This window comes from Mytilus californianus, unplaced genomic scaffold (assembly GCF_021869535.1).
Source record: "Mytilus californianus isolate M0D057914Y unplaced genomic scaffold, xbMytCali1.0.p SCAF_5, whole genome shotgun sequence".
In the NCBI taxonomy this organism is placed as follows: Eukaryota; Metazoa; Mollusca; class Bivalvia; order Mytilida; family Mytilidae; genus Mytilus; species Mytilus californianus.
The window spans coordinates 70,270,767-70,286,532 of record NW_026262701.1 but is presented as its reverse complement, the minus strand read 5'-3'; the positions used below and the strand labels follow the sequence as shown (position 1 = coordinate 70,286,532).

Here is a 15,766-nt window from a genome sequence, read left to right as displayed (position 1 = left end):
AGGTGAGATATTCAAATGAGTTTGAATTACCAACCTTACACTGCTTTTAAATTATGTTTTGTACTTCAGTAATTGTCTATTAACCTGGAAACCCTTGTTTTCCCCCTTTATTGCCCCTTATTCGTTAAAGGTTTGAGCCATAACCCCCCAAAGCCAATTCTTACTTTCCAATGGAGTTTATTATACTAAAATTATTGGCAAATTTCCAATGGAATTTATTAACAATAAAGTTTTTGGCAAACCCTAGTTTTCCCCTTTTTTGCCCCTTATTCCTTAACGGTTTGAGCCATACCCCCCCCCCCCCCCCCCCCCAAGCCATTCTTACCACCCCTTTGTGGTATGGAAACTTGTGGTATAATTTCAGAGAGATCCATACACCATTCCACAAGTTATTGTCTGAAAACTAGAAAAATGCTTAATTGAGCCCTTTTTTGGGCCCACATTCCTGTTGGGACCACAACTGTCAGCATATCAAAGAACCCCCATAATTCAATTTTTAATGAAATCAAACAAAGTTGAATTTTGGACCCATCGGACCTCAACGTGGATGAATTTAAAAATGAGGCCCAAAATCCAAAAATCTAAATACACGGTTAGATTCAGCATATCAAAGAACCCCATATATTCAATTTTTGTTGAAATAAAACAAAGTGTAATTTTGGACCCCAACATGGACCAACTTGAAAACTGGGCCCATAATCAAAAATCAAAATACATGTTTAGATTCAGCATATCAAAGAACCCCAAGAATTCAATTTTTTTTAAAAATCAAAATAAGTTTAATTTTGGACCCTTTGGACCTTAATGTAGACCATTTGAAAACGGGACCAAAAATTAAGAATCAAAATACACGGTTAGATTCAGCATATCAAAGAACCCCAATATTTAAATTTTTGATGAAATCAAACATTATCATTATTATTTGCTTTTATATATAAATCAGAAATAACCAACTTAAAATGGAAAATTTAAAGAAAAAAAAGAAGGGAAAAAAGGGGGAAAAAACTAGAGGCTCTCAAGAGCCTGTGTCGCTCACTTGATTCTACTTTGGTTTTGGAAATCATGTAAAAATAGATTAAAATCATAACAGATACCATAATAATGAGTCAGGCCAAATTTGGTTTTATATTGGTCCTGTAATTTAATAAAAAGTCCTGGCGGCCATCTTGAACAGTAAATCGGCAACAAAGTAGCAACACTTAATCAGCACCTCATAAGAAACATTTATGCCATGTTTTGGTTTCATTCCATTCAGTGTGTGGTTCTCTAAAAGAAGACATTTGTATGTATTGTCCATAGGGTCCTTTGTTAAACATTGTCCCAACTGGCAGCCATCATGGATGAAGGATCAGCTTCAAAGTAACAATACTTGGTCAGCACCTCAAAAGGAACATGCATGCCATGTTTGGTTTCATTCCATGCAATGGTTCTCTTAAAGAAAACATTTGTACGTATTTCTCATAGGGTCCTATGTTAAACTAAGTCCTCCGCTGGCGGCCATCTTAGATAATGGATAGCCTTCATAGTAACAACACTTGGTCCGCACCTCATAAGGAACATTCATGCCATGTTTGGTTTCATTGCATTCAGTGGTTCTCTAAAAGAAGACATTTGTATGTATTTCCCATAGGGTCCTATGTTAAACTAAGTCCCCCGCTGGCGGCCATCTTGGATGATGGATCGGCTTCAAAGTAACAACACTTGGTCAGCACCTCATAAGGAACATTCTTGCTTTGTTTGGTTTCATTCCATTCAGTGGTTCTCTAAAAGAACACGTTTGTATGTATTTCCCATAGGGTCCTATGTTAAACTAAGTCCCCCGCTGGCGGCCATCTTGGATTATGGATCGGCTTCAAAGTAACAACACTCGGTCAGCACCTCAAAAGGAACATTCATGCCATGTTTGGTTTCAATCCATTCAGTGGTTCTCTAAAAGAAGACATTTGTATGTATTTCTCATAGGGTCCCATGTTAAACTAAGTCCCCTGCTGGCGGCCATCTTGGATTATGGATCGGCTTCAAAGTAACAACACTTGGTCAGCACCTCATAAGAAACATTCATGCCATGTTTGGTTTCATTCCATTCAGTGGTTCTCTAAAAGAAGACATTTGTATGTATTTCCCATAGGGTCCTATGTTAAACTAAGTCCCCCGCTGGCGGCCATCTTGGATTATGGATCGGCTTCAAAGTAACAACACTTGGTCAGCACCTCATAAGAAACATTCATGCCATGTTTGGTTTCATTCCATTCAGTGGTTCTCTAAAAGAAGACATTTGTATGTATTTCCCATAGGGTCCTATGTTAAACTTAGTCCCCCGCTGGCGGCCATCTTGGATTATGGATCGCCTTCAAAGTAACAACACTCGGTCAGCACCTCAAAAGGAACATTCATGCCATGTTTGGTTTCAATCCATTCAGTGGTTCTCTAAAAGAAGACATTTGTATGTATTTCTCATAGGGTCCCATGTTAAACTAAGTCCCCTGCTGGCGGCCATCTTGGATTATTGATCGGCTTCAAAGTAACAACACTTGGTCAGCACCTCATAAGAAACATTCATGCCATGTTTGGTTTCATTCCATTCAGTGGTTCTCTAAAAGAAGACATTTGTATGTATTTCCCATAGGGTCCTATGTTAAACTAAGTCCCCCGCTGGCGGCCATCTTGGATTATGGATCGGCTTCAAAGTAACAACACTTGGTCAGCACCTCATAAGAAACATTCATGCCATGTTTGGTTTCATTCCATTCAGTGGTTCTCTAAAAGAAGACATTTGTATGTATTTCCCATAGGGTCCTATGTTAAACTTAGTCCCCCGCTGGCGGCCATCTTGGATGATGGATCCGCTACAAAGTAACAACACTTGGTCAGCACCTCATAAAGAACATTCATGCCATGTTTGGTTTCATTCCATTCAGTGGTTCTCTAAAAGAAGACATTTGTATGTATTTCCCATAGGGTCCTATGTTAAACTAAGTCCCCAGCTGGCGGCCATCTTGGATTATGGATCGGCTTCAAAGTAACAACACTTGGTCAGTACCTCATAAGAAACATTCATGCCATGTTTGGTTTCATTCCATTCAGTGGTTCTCTAAAAGAAGACATTTGTATGTATTTCCCATAGGGTCCTATGTTAAACTAAGTCCCTCGCTGGCGGCCATCTTGGATGATGGATCGGCTTCAAAGTAACAACACTCGGTCAGCACCTCAAAAGGAACATTCATGCCATGTTTGGTTTCATTCCATTCAGTGGTTCTCTAAAAGAAGACATTTGTATGTATTTCTCATAGGGTCCCATGTTAAACTAAGTCCCCTGCTGGCGGCCATCTTGGATTATGGATCGGCTTCAAAGTAACAACACTTGGTCAGCACCTCATAAGAAACATTCATGCCATGTTTGGTTTCATTCCATTCAGTGGTTCTCTAAAAGAAGACATTTGTATGTATTTCCCATAGGGTCCTATGTTAAACTAAGTCCCCCGCTGGCGGCCATCTTGGATTATGGATCGGCTTCAAAGTAACAACACTTGGTCAGCACCTCATAAGAAACATTCATGCCATGTTTGGTTTCATTCCATTCAGTGGTTCTCTAAAAGAAGACATTTGTATGTATTTCCCATAGGGTCTTATGTTAAACTTAGTCCCCCGCTGGCGGCCATCTTGGATTATGGATCGCCTTCAAAGTAACAACACTCGGTCAGCACCTCAAAAGGAACATTCATGCCATGTTTGGTTTCAATCCATTCAGTGGTTCTCTAAAAGAAGACATTTGTATGTATTTCTCATAGGGTCCCATGTTAAACTAAGTCCCCTGCTGGCGGCCATCTTGGATTATTGATCGGCTTCAAAGTAACAACACTTGGTCAGCACCTCATAAGAAACATTCATGCCATGTTTGGTTTCATTCCATTCAGTGGTTCTCTAAAAGAAGACATTTGTATGTATTTCCCATAGGGTCCTATGTTAAACTAAGTCCCCCGCTGGCGGCCATCTTGGATTATGGATCGGCTTCAAAGTAACAACACTTGGTCAGCACCTCATAAGAAACATTCATGCCATGTTTGGTTTCATTCCATTCAGTGGTTCTCTAAAAGAAGACATTTGTATGTATTTCCCATAGGGTCCTATGTTAAACTAAGTCCCCCGCTGGCGGCCATCTTGGATGATGGATCCGCTACAAAGTAACAACACTTGGTCAGCACCTCATAAAAAACATTCATGTCATGTTTGGTTTCATTCCATTCAGTGGTTCTCTAAAAGAAGACATTTGTATGTATTTCCCATAGGGTCCTATGTTAAACTAAGTCCCCCGCTGGCGGCCATCTTGGATTATGGATCGGCTTCAAAGTAACAACACTTGGTCAGTACCTCATAAGAAACATTCATGCCATGTTTGGTTTCATTCCATTCAGTGGTTCTCTAAAAGAAGACATTTGTATGTATTTCCCATAGGGTCCTATGTTAAACTAAGTCCCCCGCTGGCGGCCATCTTGGATGATGGATCCGCTACAAAGTAACAACACTTGGTCAGCACCTCATAAGGAACATTCATGCCATGTTTGGTTTCATTCCATTCAGTGGTTCTCTAGAAGAAGTTCAAAATGTAAAAAGTTAACGACGACGACAGACAACAACGGACAACGCTGGACACCAAGTGATGAGAAAAGCTCACTTGGCCCTTCGGGCCAGGTGAGCTCAAAAAAGGAAAAAATAAATCCCACCTCCCAAAATTTTTTGAACCCCCTTATGATTCATCAGCCCCAAACTCAATCCCAGCCTTCCCTTTGTGGTATGGTACCTTGCAGTACAATTTCAAAGAGATCCATACACTTGAACACAAGTTATTGTCTGGAAACTATAAAAATGCTTGTTTTTTTGGCCCTTTTTGGCCCCAAATTCCTAAACGTTTAGGGCAATTACCCCCAAACTTAAACCCAGCTTTCCCTTTGTGATATGAACCTTGTAGTACAATTTCATAAAGATCCATACACTTACACACAAGTTATTGTCCTGAAACTAGAAAAATGCTTGTTTTTTGCCCCTAATTCCTTAAAATTTTGAGGCAATTACCCCCAAAATCAATCCCAGCCTTCCCTTTGTGGTATGGTACCTTGCAGTACAATTTCAGAGAGATCCATACACTTGAACACAACTTATTGTCTGGAAACTAGAAAAATGCTTAATTTTGACCCCTTTTTGGCCCCTTATTCCTAAACGTTTAAGGCAATTACCCCCAAACTCATTTCCAGCTTTCCCATTATGATATGGAACCTTGTAGTACAATTTCAGAAAGATCCATACACTTACACACAAGTTATTGTCATGAAACTAGAAAAATGCTTGTTTTTTTTGGCCCCTTATTCCTTATTTTTGAGGCAATTACCCCAAAATCAATCCCAGCATTCCCTTTGCGATATGGATCCTTGTGGTACAATGTCAGAGAGATCCATACACTAACACACAAGTTATTGTCTGGAAGTTACAAAAATGCTTATTTTTGGCCCCTAATTCCTTAACTGTTGGTACCATAACCCCCAAAATCAATCCCAACCTTCCTTTTGTGGTATTGAACCTTATGGTAAAATTTCATAGAGATCCATTAACTTAAACTAAAGTTATTGTGCGAAAACCAATGGGTCTTCGGCGCCAACAAAGACGATGATAACAACGCCAACGTCATACCAAAATACAATTTTTGCAGTTGTATAAAAAGGACAATAGATCACAATATTCTCGATGAAAGTTTTTCTTGTTTTTACCTGCTGACAAAGTAGTCAAGGATGTTGTTGTTTGAACTCAGTACTATACTCTTATACTCAAAACTCAGATCACAATTTCGAGTACTTTCAACTTCTACTGGCAATAAGATTGTAGATAAACAAAATTCAACATCGACTGAACTGAATATTGTAATTGAATACCACAAGAATCCCACTTTGTATTGGCTTCCTAAATGTTTGTCACTGGGGGGAAAGTAGAGACATCATTTTACCTGACTCAAAATATTTACAAATGATTAAAAGATAAGATAACCAGATTGTTCCAGGGTAAAATAAATTGCAATTGAAATGCACTTGAGAGTCTAAGATTGCAACCATTTTTTTTTAAAAAGAATTCATTGGTAAAAAAAATTAAAATTAAACAAAATATTCTTCAACCCATATGAAATTACTAATCTATCATACTTTACAAAATGGGTACTAGTCAGAATTTTTTACGAAATTTAAAATAATTCTCATTACACACTAGCAAATTACTAATATCTGTACCCACTTCGTGTCATTTATGTATCCTGAAAATGATTTTGTCCAAAAAAAATAAGACTATGAAAAGGGTCATTTGGGGTATATGTCAATTTGACACCAACCCATAAACACAAGCGAATACCTTTTCATATTATTTTTGTGTAGGTATTGGACTTAGTCAAATAGTAAAGTACTGAAAGCCAAAGTTACTTTCCAATTTAAATCCATTATTATAAACATAACATTTTTTCACATTTAATTAAATAAAAGATGATAAGACAAATATTGACAAGTAAACAGTACATTCAAACTGAATAAATACATTTACAATCAATAATCAAACAATGCAAATTTGGCTTAATGGAATGGTAAAATTCACATTTATTTTTCAAACAAAGAAAACTTAACCTTTTTATACTTTTTACACAGATTTACATTATCAGTCATACAAAGATATGCTAACCATTTTCTTGCACAAGAGCAATATTCTAAAATAATTCAAACCAAAATCAATCTATGGTTAAGTCATCCAAGTCGAGCTGTTTAATTCTTCTGCACACTTTTATTTCAAAATAACAAGTTTTGTTAATCTTAGTTTTAAAAAATTTATGATAGATTTGCTTTCTTGCAAGAAAATAGTTTGCACATGATACCTGTTGATGCAAATCAGAATGTGTTATACAAAGAATTTATATAGTATAAATCATTGGTAATATAGAATTTATCAAATGAAAAAAAAAAAAATTTAATACAGACCATGATACATTTTGTGCCATTTAGAAATAAAATAAAAATGATAAGAAAAACATTCTTTCAACAGACTCACTCAATCACAAACTGTAAATTCAGAAATTATTGCGAGGTTTTTATTAATGAGAATAATGCAACTGAGTGAGTATCGCAATAATAAGAACTTGCATTCTGATATCTGATCAATATATCTGTATGCAGTTTTTCCTGAAATCGCAATAACTAATCTCGCATTTATGTCCATTGTTCAAAAATCGCAATAATAAATGTACGCAATAATTTCTGAATTTACAGTATTTAAAAGTGTATGAAAAGCACTCCTAAAAAATATCAATACTATAGTAGAGAAAATCATGAGTTCATATGAAATAACACAATTCAGAAAGACTTCATAAAGCCACCTATATAATTTGAATCAAAATAACAATTGTAGGTCATTCAGGATAACTGCAACGCAAAAGCTTGCAGAACACCACCCCTCTCCCTCAAGGTTATTTTGTGTACATAAATCTAATAATACAAATATAATATCAACTAGGCAAAAGAAAATTAGAAGTTTATCATCCTTTCAAGTCATTGAAAGCTGTCATAGTTAACCTTTGTTAATACTGGTCATTTGACATCATTGATATCATTTTTTTAAAGATCAATACATGTTCCAGAATGGCAGAAAACTAAATTGACAAGGGAAAAAATGATCAAACAACAGATCCAAAAAATATCTTAAAGGAGGATTTTAGGGCCTTCCAAAGAAAAGTCTAGGGGTTTCTACTTGGAAATATCCAGTGGTTTCCATCTAGAAAATTCTAGGGGGTTCCAAAGGGAAAAAGAGGCATTCCAACTAAATTTTCATCACTTTTTATGTGATTTAAAAAAAAAACCTAACCCCCAGAACAACCACTCTTGATCTGCCAATGATGAACAAGATACAGGGTTAAATAGTTTTTACTTTGGTTAAAGGACCTGAACATCTAACTTTTTAGAAAATTCTTGGTTTTCCTAAATAACGTATTTTTCAAAAACATAAAAAAAACTATTCTGTTTCATTCAGTAATATTCAAGCAAGCAAATGTTTTGAATGGTCTGTCAGAGTCAGACTTAAAATCATAAAATCAAGTACTGTCCTCAGATATCTGACCTTTGCTTTTGACATTTGAATTACACATGGAGAACTGGTGTTAGACTTAATACTGACTAAACAAAAATCATGAACAGATTAAAATTTGCCTTTTCTTTTGGGGTACTGCTTGTTAACCAATCACTTCATGTGTGTTTTACCAATTGAATATCACTTGAGGATTGTGTAGAATTACCCACCAATATTTGAATAAGGAGATGTGATATGACTTCCAATAAAAAAAAGTGTCCAACAAAAGACAAGGGTGTAAACATCCACAGGTCATTGTTAGACCTTTAACAATGAGGAAAAACCCACACCATGTAGTAATCTTTAATTTGTATAAAAGTCCTAGGATAACAAAATGAAAAACATTACAACAGGGAAAACTATATGCCTGATTCATAAAAGTCCTTGGGATAACAAAATGTGAAACATTACAATAAGGAAAACTAAATGCCTGATTTATAAATGGCCTTGGATAACAAAATGTAAAACACTGCAACAGAGAAAACTAAAGGCCTGATTCAATCAAATTATGAAAAACAATATGACAGATGGCAACCAAGGACAACCATGGGACTACAGCTAACCCATTTTCTTTCACAGTTAGGTGGTAATATTCATTTGAACTTTTGTTGGCCTTTCAAAAAAATATGAAATGAAATGGTAAGTTAGTAATATTTACTTAGAAATTTTGTTGGCCATTCTTAAAATATGAAATTAGATACATTTACCATCTACAAAAGAATACTATAAAAAGCAGCATAATGATGAGTGGCAATAGCCCTTTATATATAAAAGAGCACCATTTTATAAATTTGTCAGCAGTTTACTCAAGGGATTTGATTTACATCAGATCTTGAAACAGACTACAAGTTGCCATATTTATGAGATAATATCTTGTTGAACTCTGAAACTAGCTAACACATTTAACCACTGGTCATTATACAGTATGACAAATTGGTTCATTTAAAACCAAGATTTTAACAAGGACATCATAAATGCCACTTTTTTTGGGCTCCAAACATGTTTAAGACACTCAATATATAAATGACAAATATGTTGTATGTAAACAAGATAAATTCATATAAATTAAAATGAAAATTGCCATATAATATCATAATTGGAGTTTACATATTCTTAAAATGATGGTTATTATTTCAGAAATAATTTATTTAACATTATACACACTATACAGGAATAAAGTGAAAAAAACATAAAGCTCCCTCCTGCCTTTTAAGTCTTAAAGACACCATGTATAGACATGTTTTGGCATGTTAAATCCCTGTCTATAGTGAACAAAATGCTTGGTATAGATAGTTTTCAACCTGCTAAAACTTAACAGTGTTCAATATGAACAAAATATGCAGTTCCCGACTTCTGAGGATTTTGATGTAAGAGGGTGTCACTTCACTATGATTCTGACTAAATCAGGATTTCAAATATTATGCACCAATAAAACACCATCTGGTTATACATATCGGACAAGAAATGGCTCAATTGAAGCTGTCAAAAAATATAAACCTTGCATCATATTTACAATCATAAAAGGATTATACTAAATATGTCTGATTAAAAGAACAAGATCTAGTTTTATCGCACCTCGGATAAATAGTGACATTGTGATTGGTTTAACGGCGTCACATGGTGACCCCCTATGTATCCATATGGGGTTAGTAGATTTCATATGGGGTTCATGACGTCACATATACTATTAATGGTGACATCATCTATTAATGTTATTGTATTTCATTGTTTATTTTTATACAAAACTTGACAGGAAAAGTCCTGTGTGATATAAATTTGTTGTACGGTTCACTACTGACCCTCTCCGGATCCATAGAGAGTTAGTAAAATCCATGGGGGATGAGGTCGTAGGGGGTCAGTAGCAAACCATATAACTTATAATAGCATTCATTTTTTCTTGCAACTGTCAAAAATATAAAATTCAACAAAATGAAAATTTGCGATTGTGTTGTAAATAAAATGACAAAACTGAATTGTTTTTTTCCATAACCAAGACAACTACTTATAAATCTTCAATGGATTGCCGGCAATTTTTAAAAAGTTTAACCTAAATTTGAAATATATAAAAAATCATGAGGGCTATTCCATTAAAATGTATGTAGAGGGATAGGAAGGGACTTTCAAAATATCCCTACAACCAAGAACCATTTTTTAGATAATTTTGCATAATTGTAATAGACGCATACTGAAAAAAGACCCATGACCCACATTCAATATTTAAACTTCCCTTCCTACCCTCCCACATACATTTTAATGGAATAGCCCCGAGTATATACAAATTTCTTAATATAAGGAGTATAATAGTTGATGGTATTATTTGATTCTTTAAATGCTAGAAAAACCTTCATCAACAGAATCAAAATTAATCAAAATCAGACATTGCATTTGATTATAAAGATCTAAACACAGATTACCCGTACACACATCATCTAATAAATGAATAAAAGAAAGGGTAGAAAATGTCTTCCACATTACTGTGGATCAATGAACATCAGAGCTGTTAACTGGAACCCAACAGATGGTTTACTGCAATAAGACAGTTACATGAATTGAATCCAGATTTTCTGCAGTGGTGAATCAAGAATTTTTTTGAAAGGGAGCGAGGATGAAAACATTTTTGGACAACTTTATGTGAAAATATCAAATAAATCGTGAGAAACTTAAGATTTTTTTAATTAAAGGCTGATCAAGAGATCTGCCAATGTAAAAATATATTAATAACTATTCATAAAATAGTATATTAAGGACCTCCATTCAAAATTTAAAATATGTTGGAGTGTAGGAACTTACAAAAAAAAACCAACCCATAACCAACATGCTTTCTTTAATTAAATTTGCATAAATGCAAAATGGACACACAAATATAAATGAATAAGACTCATGTCTAAAAACTTCTGTTCTAATCCTCCCACATTCATTTAAATTGAATAACTCTAAATATAAATACTTAAAAGAAATTGTTTTTATGTTACACATTCTGTAAATATATATTAGAAAAAAATGTTTAAAAACATATTGCAACAATTATTTGTAGTGATTGTATCATGCCAAAAAAAACCCTTTCAATACTTTGGGGAAAAGCATCAATAAAATCATAATTGGACAAAAGAGAGAAGATCAGAAAAGTAGCTTTAATTTTCCAAGTTTTGGAAAACATATACTCTTGGTAAGTACTATTTCATATGTTTATGGAAAAACCAACTGTAGATATTTTCCAAAAATAATAATAGGAAAATAGGCCAAAACGTTGCTTCAATTTGATCTAAAGCTGTAGTCATTGTCAGAAATTTGCTTAAATGCAAAAATAAAAGAAGTTGCTCAGGCTCAAATGGGGATCTGTGAACTATTTAGTATCATCATAATGAACCAGACAATTTACTTAAATTGCAGAATATATCAAATTGGTATCCTGTATTTAGAAATAACTGCAAAAAATAATACTACAAGATCAATATTGCACTAATTAATCTAAAATACTGTGATTTAAAGATGTAAGGTAAACTGCAATCAACAAAATGAAAAAAAACATCTAATTGATAAAGTATACACATGAGGTCTTCAACAATAGACAAGGGTCTCTCTATGCCAATGTTCTAAATCACATTGAGTCTTAAACAATGAGTCTAAAATAATTTAACAAAGATTATAAAAGATCTGAAAGTAACTGATAAGGGTACTTTCTGACTTAAAACAGACACTTGAACAATTAAAGACAATTTGAAACTTGGTTTTTATGCACTCAAAGCTGCTCCTTTTAACTCACATTTTTATAGCCTCCCCCATTTAACCCAAATTTGTATACCTCCTCTTAAAAATCCTATTTTCATAACTTAAAATACAACATACAAACATTAGAAAAAAAAAATAGGAAGAAATTTGCCACATAAAATAAACATTTAAAAATTCTAAATGTAACGTATATTATGCATAAATTAAAGATTAGTTTTCATAAAATGTCCCTCCTTACAATATCGCTCACATGTACATCTACATGTACCTAACCACTAACTCAACAATATCAATGAACAAATATTTTTCTATTGTAAACATATTACCTTTCTTCATCTCTCACAGCATAAAATAAAATGCTCTGCTGGGGCGCAGCTTGATACGACCGCAGAGGTCAAACCCTGAACAGTTGGGGCAAGTATGGACACAACATTCAAGCTTGATACAGCACTGAATTTGGATTGTGATTAAATATTTGACACAGCATAGGTTTCTCACACAGAATGAAAGTGGTCTAAGAACTTAAAAAATTTTAATTTACCTATTCAAACCATATCATTATTATTTGCTTTTATATATAAATCAGAAATAACCAATTTAAAATGGAAAATTTAAAAAAAAAAAGGAAAAAAAAATCCCTCCCGAAATTTTTTGAACCCCCTTATGATTCATCACCACCAAACTCACTCCCAGCCTTCCCTTTGTGGTATGGTATCTTGCAGTACAATTTCAGAGAGATCCATACACTTGAACACAAGTTATTGTCTGGAAACTAGAAAAATGCTTGTTTTTTTGCCCTTTTATGGCCCCTAATTACTAAAATTTTGAGGGAATTACCCCCAAAATCATTCCCAGCCTTCCCTTTGTGATATGGTACCTTGCAGTACAATTTCAGAGAGATCCATACACTTGAACACAAGTTATAGTCAGGAAACTAGAAAAATGTTTATTTTTGGCCCCTTTTTCCTAAAGTTTTTGGGCAATTACCCCCAAACTCAATTCCAACTTTCCCTTTGTGATATGGAACCTTGTAGTACAATTTCATAAAGATCCATACAATTACACACAAGTTATTGTCATGAAACTAGAAAAATGATTGTTTTTTGCCCCTTTTTGGCCCCTAATTCCTAAAATTTGAAGGCAACTACCCCCAAAATCAATCCCAGCATTCCCTTTGTGATATGGAACCTTGTGATACAATGTCAGAGAGATCCATAGACTTACACATAAATTATTGTCATGAAACTAGAAAAATGCTTGTTTTTTGCCCCTTTTTGGCCCCTAATTCCTAAAATTTGGTGGCAATTATCCCCAAAATCAATCCCAGCATTCCCTTTGTGATATGGAACCTTGTGGTACAATGTCAGAGAGATCCATACACTTACACACAAGTCATGTCTGGAAGTTACAAAAATGCTTATTTTTGGCCCCTTTTTGGTCCCTAGTTCCTTAACTGTTGGTACCATAACCCCCAAAATAAATCCCCACCTTCCTTTTGTGGTATTGAACCTTATGGTAAAATTTCATTGAGATCCATTCACTTAAACTAAAGTTAGATTGCGAAAACTAATGTGTCTTCGGACAACAACGACGACGCCAATGCCATACCAATATACGACCACAAAAATTTTTTTGCGGTCGTATAAAAATTGGATAAGAATTTTTCAAGTATAATTTTTAACCATAGTCTTGTCAAACTAGACAAAATGACTGCATGATAGCAATCTTTTATTTAATTTTGATGTAGAACAATTTTTCTTTTGACATGGAATTTTTTTAATAAACTTTTAACAAACAGATAAAAAATAAAGAACTGTTGCATCATTATACAATTTCCAAACGTATGGCTATACCAACTGAAAGCAGTTCCAAGGGACATCATTTCAAATGTAGCTCAAGTAACCCATGTTGTGAAACAGTTTTTACCATTTTAATTTTACACTATTGTACAATAAAGTAAGTACCACCTTTCTGATTATTAGACTAGTTATACAGTGAGACATACTTAAATCTTAAGCTACTGAAGATCCATTACCATTTATAAAATACCAGTACAATCTATGCATATCTCAAATGACATTTTGATATTTAACTACATGTATAAGCAAATTCTTCTGAAAATAGTACAAGATATTTCTTCATTACTTCCACAAAATTCAGCAGCATAAAATAAATTTTAAGAGTAGTTTTTATGAATCAATCAGATCTAAATTATTCAGATTATTTTCCTACATTCTGTGGAATGTTATGGAATGCTTCATGCGTTGTCACGGCTAAAACAATATAATACCACCGAAACATTTGTTCATGTTCATGTGTTCAAAATTCAGGTCATCCCAGCCTCTTATGCCTGCAGTTTTCCTGAAGAGGCTGTTAAATTCGTGTAATAAAATCAGCTTGGATTTCTGAAATATTATTCTTGGGCCTGTTATATATTTTTTTTGGAAAAATTATTGACAGTATAACTCCCATCCCTCCACCCCAAAAAAAAATTACATCCACAAATAAAATGATTCTTCAGCAAATGACACAAATTAAACCTAAAAGTTAAAACATTAACTTGTCAAGGTTTTCTTTAAATATGCTATAACATCTTTATTATCAAGAATCTCCATATGCTCGGCTCCTTTGACAGGAACATGATAAATCTTCTGTGGTTGTTTCCCTTGCCAGTGTAAACATCCCTTTAGACTTCGGATATTCACTGTACCATCACCATCATCTGACCTCACATTTGGTTGTGAATCTGGCCACATATTGCCTGTATACACCAGAGTTCCAGGCGTTGGAATGCCGTAACCATGGACACAATGAACTTCCACACCAGGGGGTGTCAGTGATCTGATAAGATTTGCTGTGTCCTGTCTCATGTACCACCCATCCATGAAATTAATATCCATGAAGAATTGTTTATAATCATTGACTGTATAATTCCTTCCAGGTCGTTCTATCAGGACTTCATCCTTACCCCAAAACATATCAGATGGCATCAGCCAAGCAGAGCTAGGCATAGATCGCTGTTGAACTCTCACATTTAATGCTTTTACAAAGGCTACGCCCAGGTTATCGCCTGCAATTAATAAATTAATACATATAACTTTTGTATTGGTGATGCTGGGTTTTAACAACAACATCAAGATTATCACCTGTAATGAACCAATCGATACACATATTTCTTTCTTATTGGTGATGCTGGGTTTTAACCAAGACTACGCCCAGATTATCACTTGTAATGAACCAATTGATACAAATATTACATTTTTATTGGTAATGCTGGGTTGCAAACTCAACAAAAACTTTATTTAGAAGTATATAATGATTCCAAAAATATTATCACAACATTTAAGTAAGAAATTGTGCATTTCTGTAATAGAAGTTCTGCATTTCTGTAATAGAAGTTTTGACTGTTGTTTATTTATTTTTGTAATTCATATAAACAGGAAAAAAAAGTTAATACACTTTTCATATAGTAAGTACAATGGATTCAATATTTTCTAACAATTTTTGGTATATTGATCTTTTTTAACGTTTGGTATAAATTTCTGGAACTAAGGGGAAATAATTCAACTTGATGTTACTCCAAGTCAATTAATTTTAAAACAAACCCCTTTGTGTAATTATCTAGTTGGTACTTGTATAATTTGTTTGTTTGTCAGTTCAAAACTATTTGAAATCAAACAAAACCCCTGTACAGAAAGTAAAATAGGATTTTTCAATGTCATCTTAAATATATCTATTTTGACGGCATTACCCCTGAACAAACAGTTTGCAGTTTAAAATTATTTCATTTCTAATTTGGATTTCATTTTAGGGAAATCTGAAATTAAAAGTAAAATTTTTAGTGAAAAAAATCTGGACAAATGAGAATATACCTTGTATTTTATCAAACATAAAT

The 15,766-nt window shown here is 34.0% G+C and overlaps 2 protein-coding genes across 10 annotated transcripts in view; one reads left to right on the top strand and one right to left on the bottom strand.

Annotated features, from left to right (window-relative positions):
- The window catches only part of LOC127701343 (plasmanylethanolamine desaturase-like), a 429,461-nt gene that overhangs the window by 246,165 nt on the left and 167,530 nt on the right, over positions 1-15,766 (top strand). The window lies entirely within an intron of this gene.
- The window catches only part of LOC127701319 (phospholipase A2 group XV-like), a 131,160-nt gene that overhangs the window by 98,640 nt on the left and 16,754 nt on the right, over positions 1-15,766 (bottom strand). For 2 of the 8 annotated variants that reach the window (XR_007981978.1, XR_007981976.1), the window contains exon 6: positions 13,360-14,941. Coding sequence is in view for 1 of the 8 variants with exons in the window: in XM_052205205.1 (XP_052061165.1) it covers positions 14,427-14,941 (515 nt within the window). In the remaining 7 variants the exon portion in view is untranslated. Of the gene's footprint in view, positions 1-6,451; positions 14,942-15,766 lie in introns of those variants that run through there. The other 6 variants (XR_007981977.1, XR_007981974.1, XR_007981972.1 and 3 more) reach the window with 5 other exon arrangements.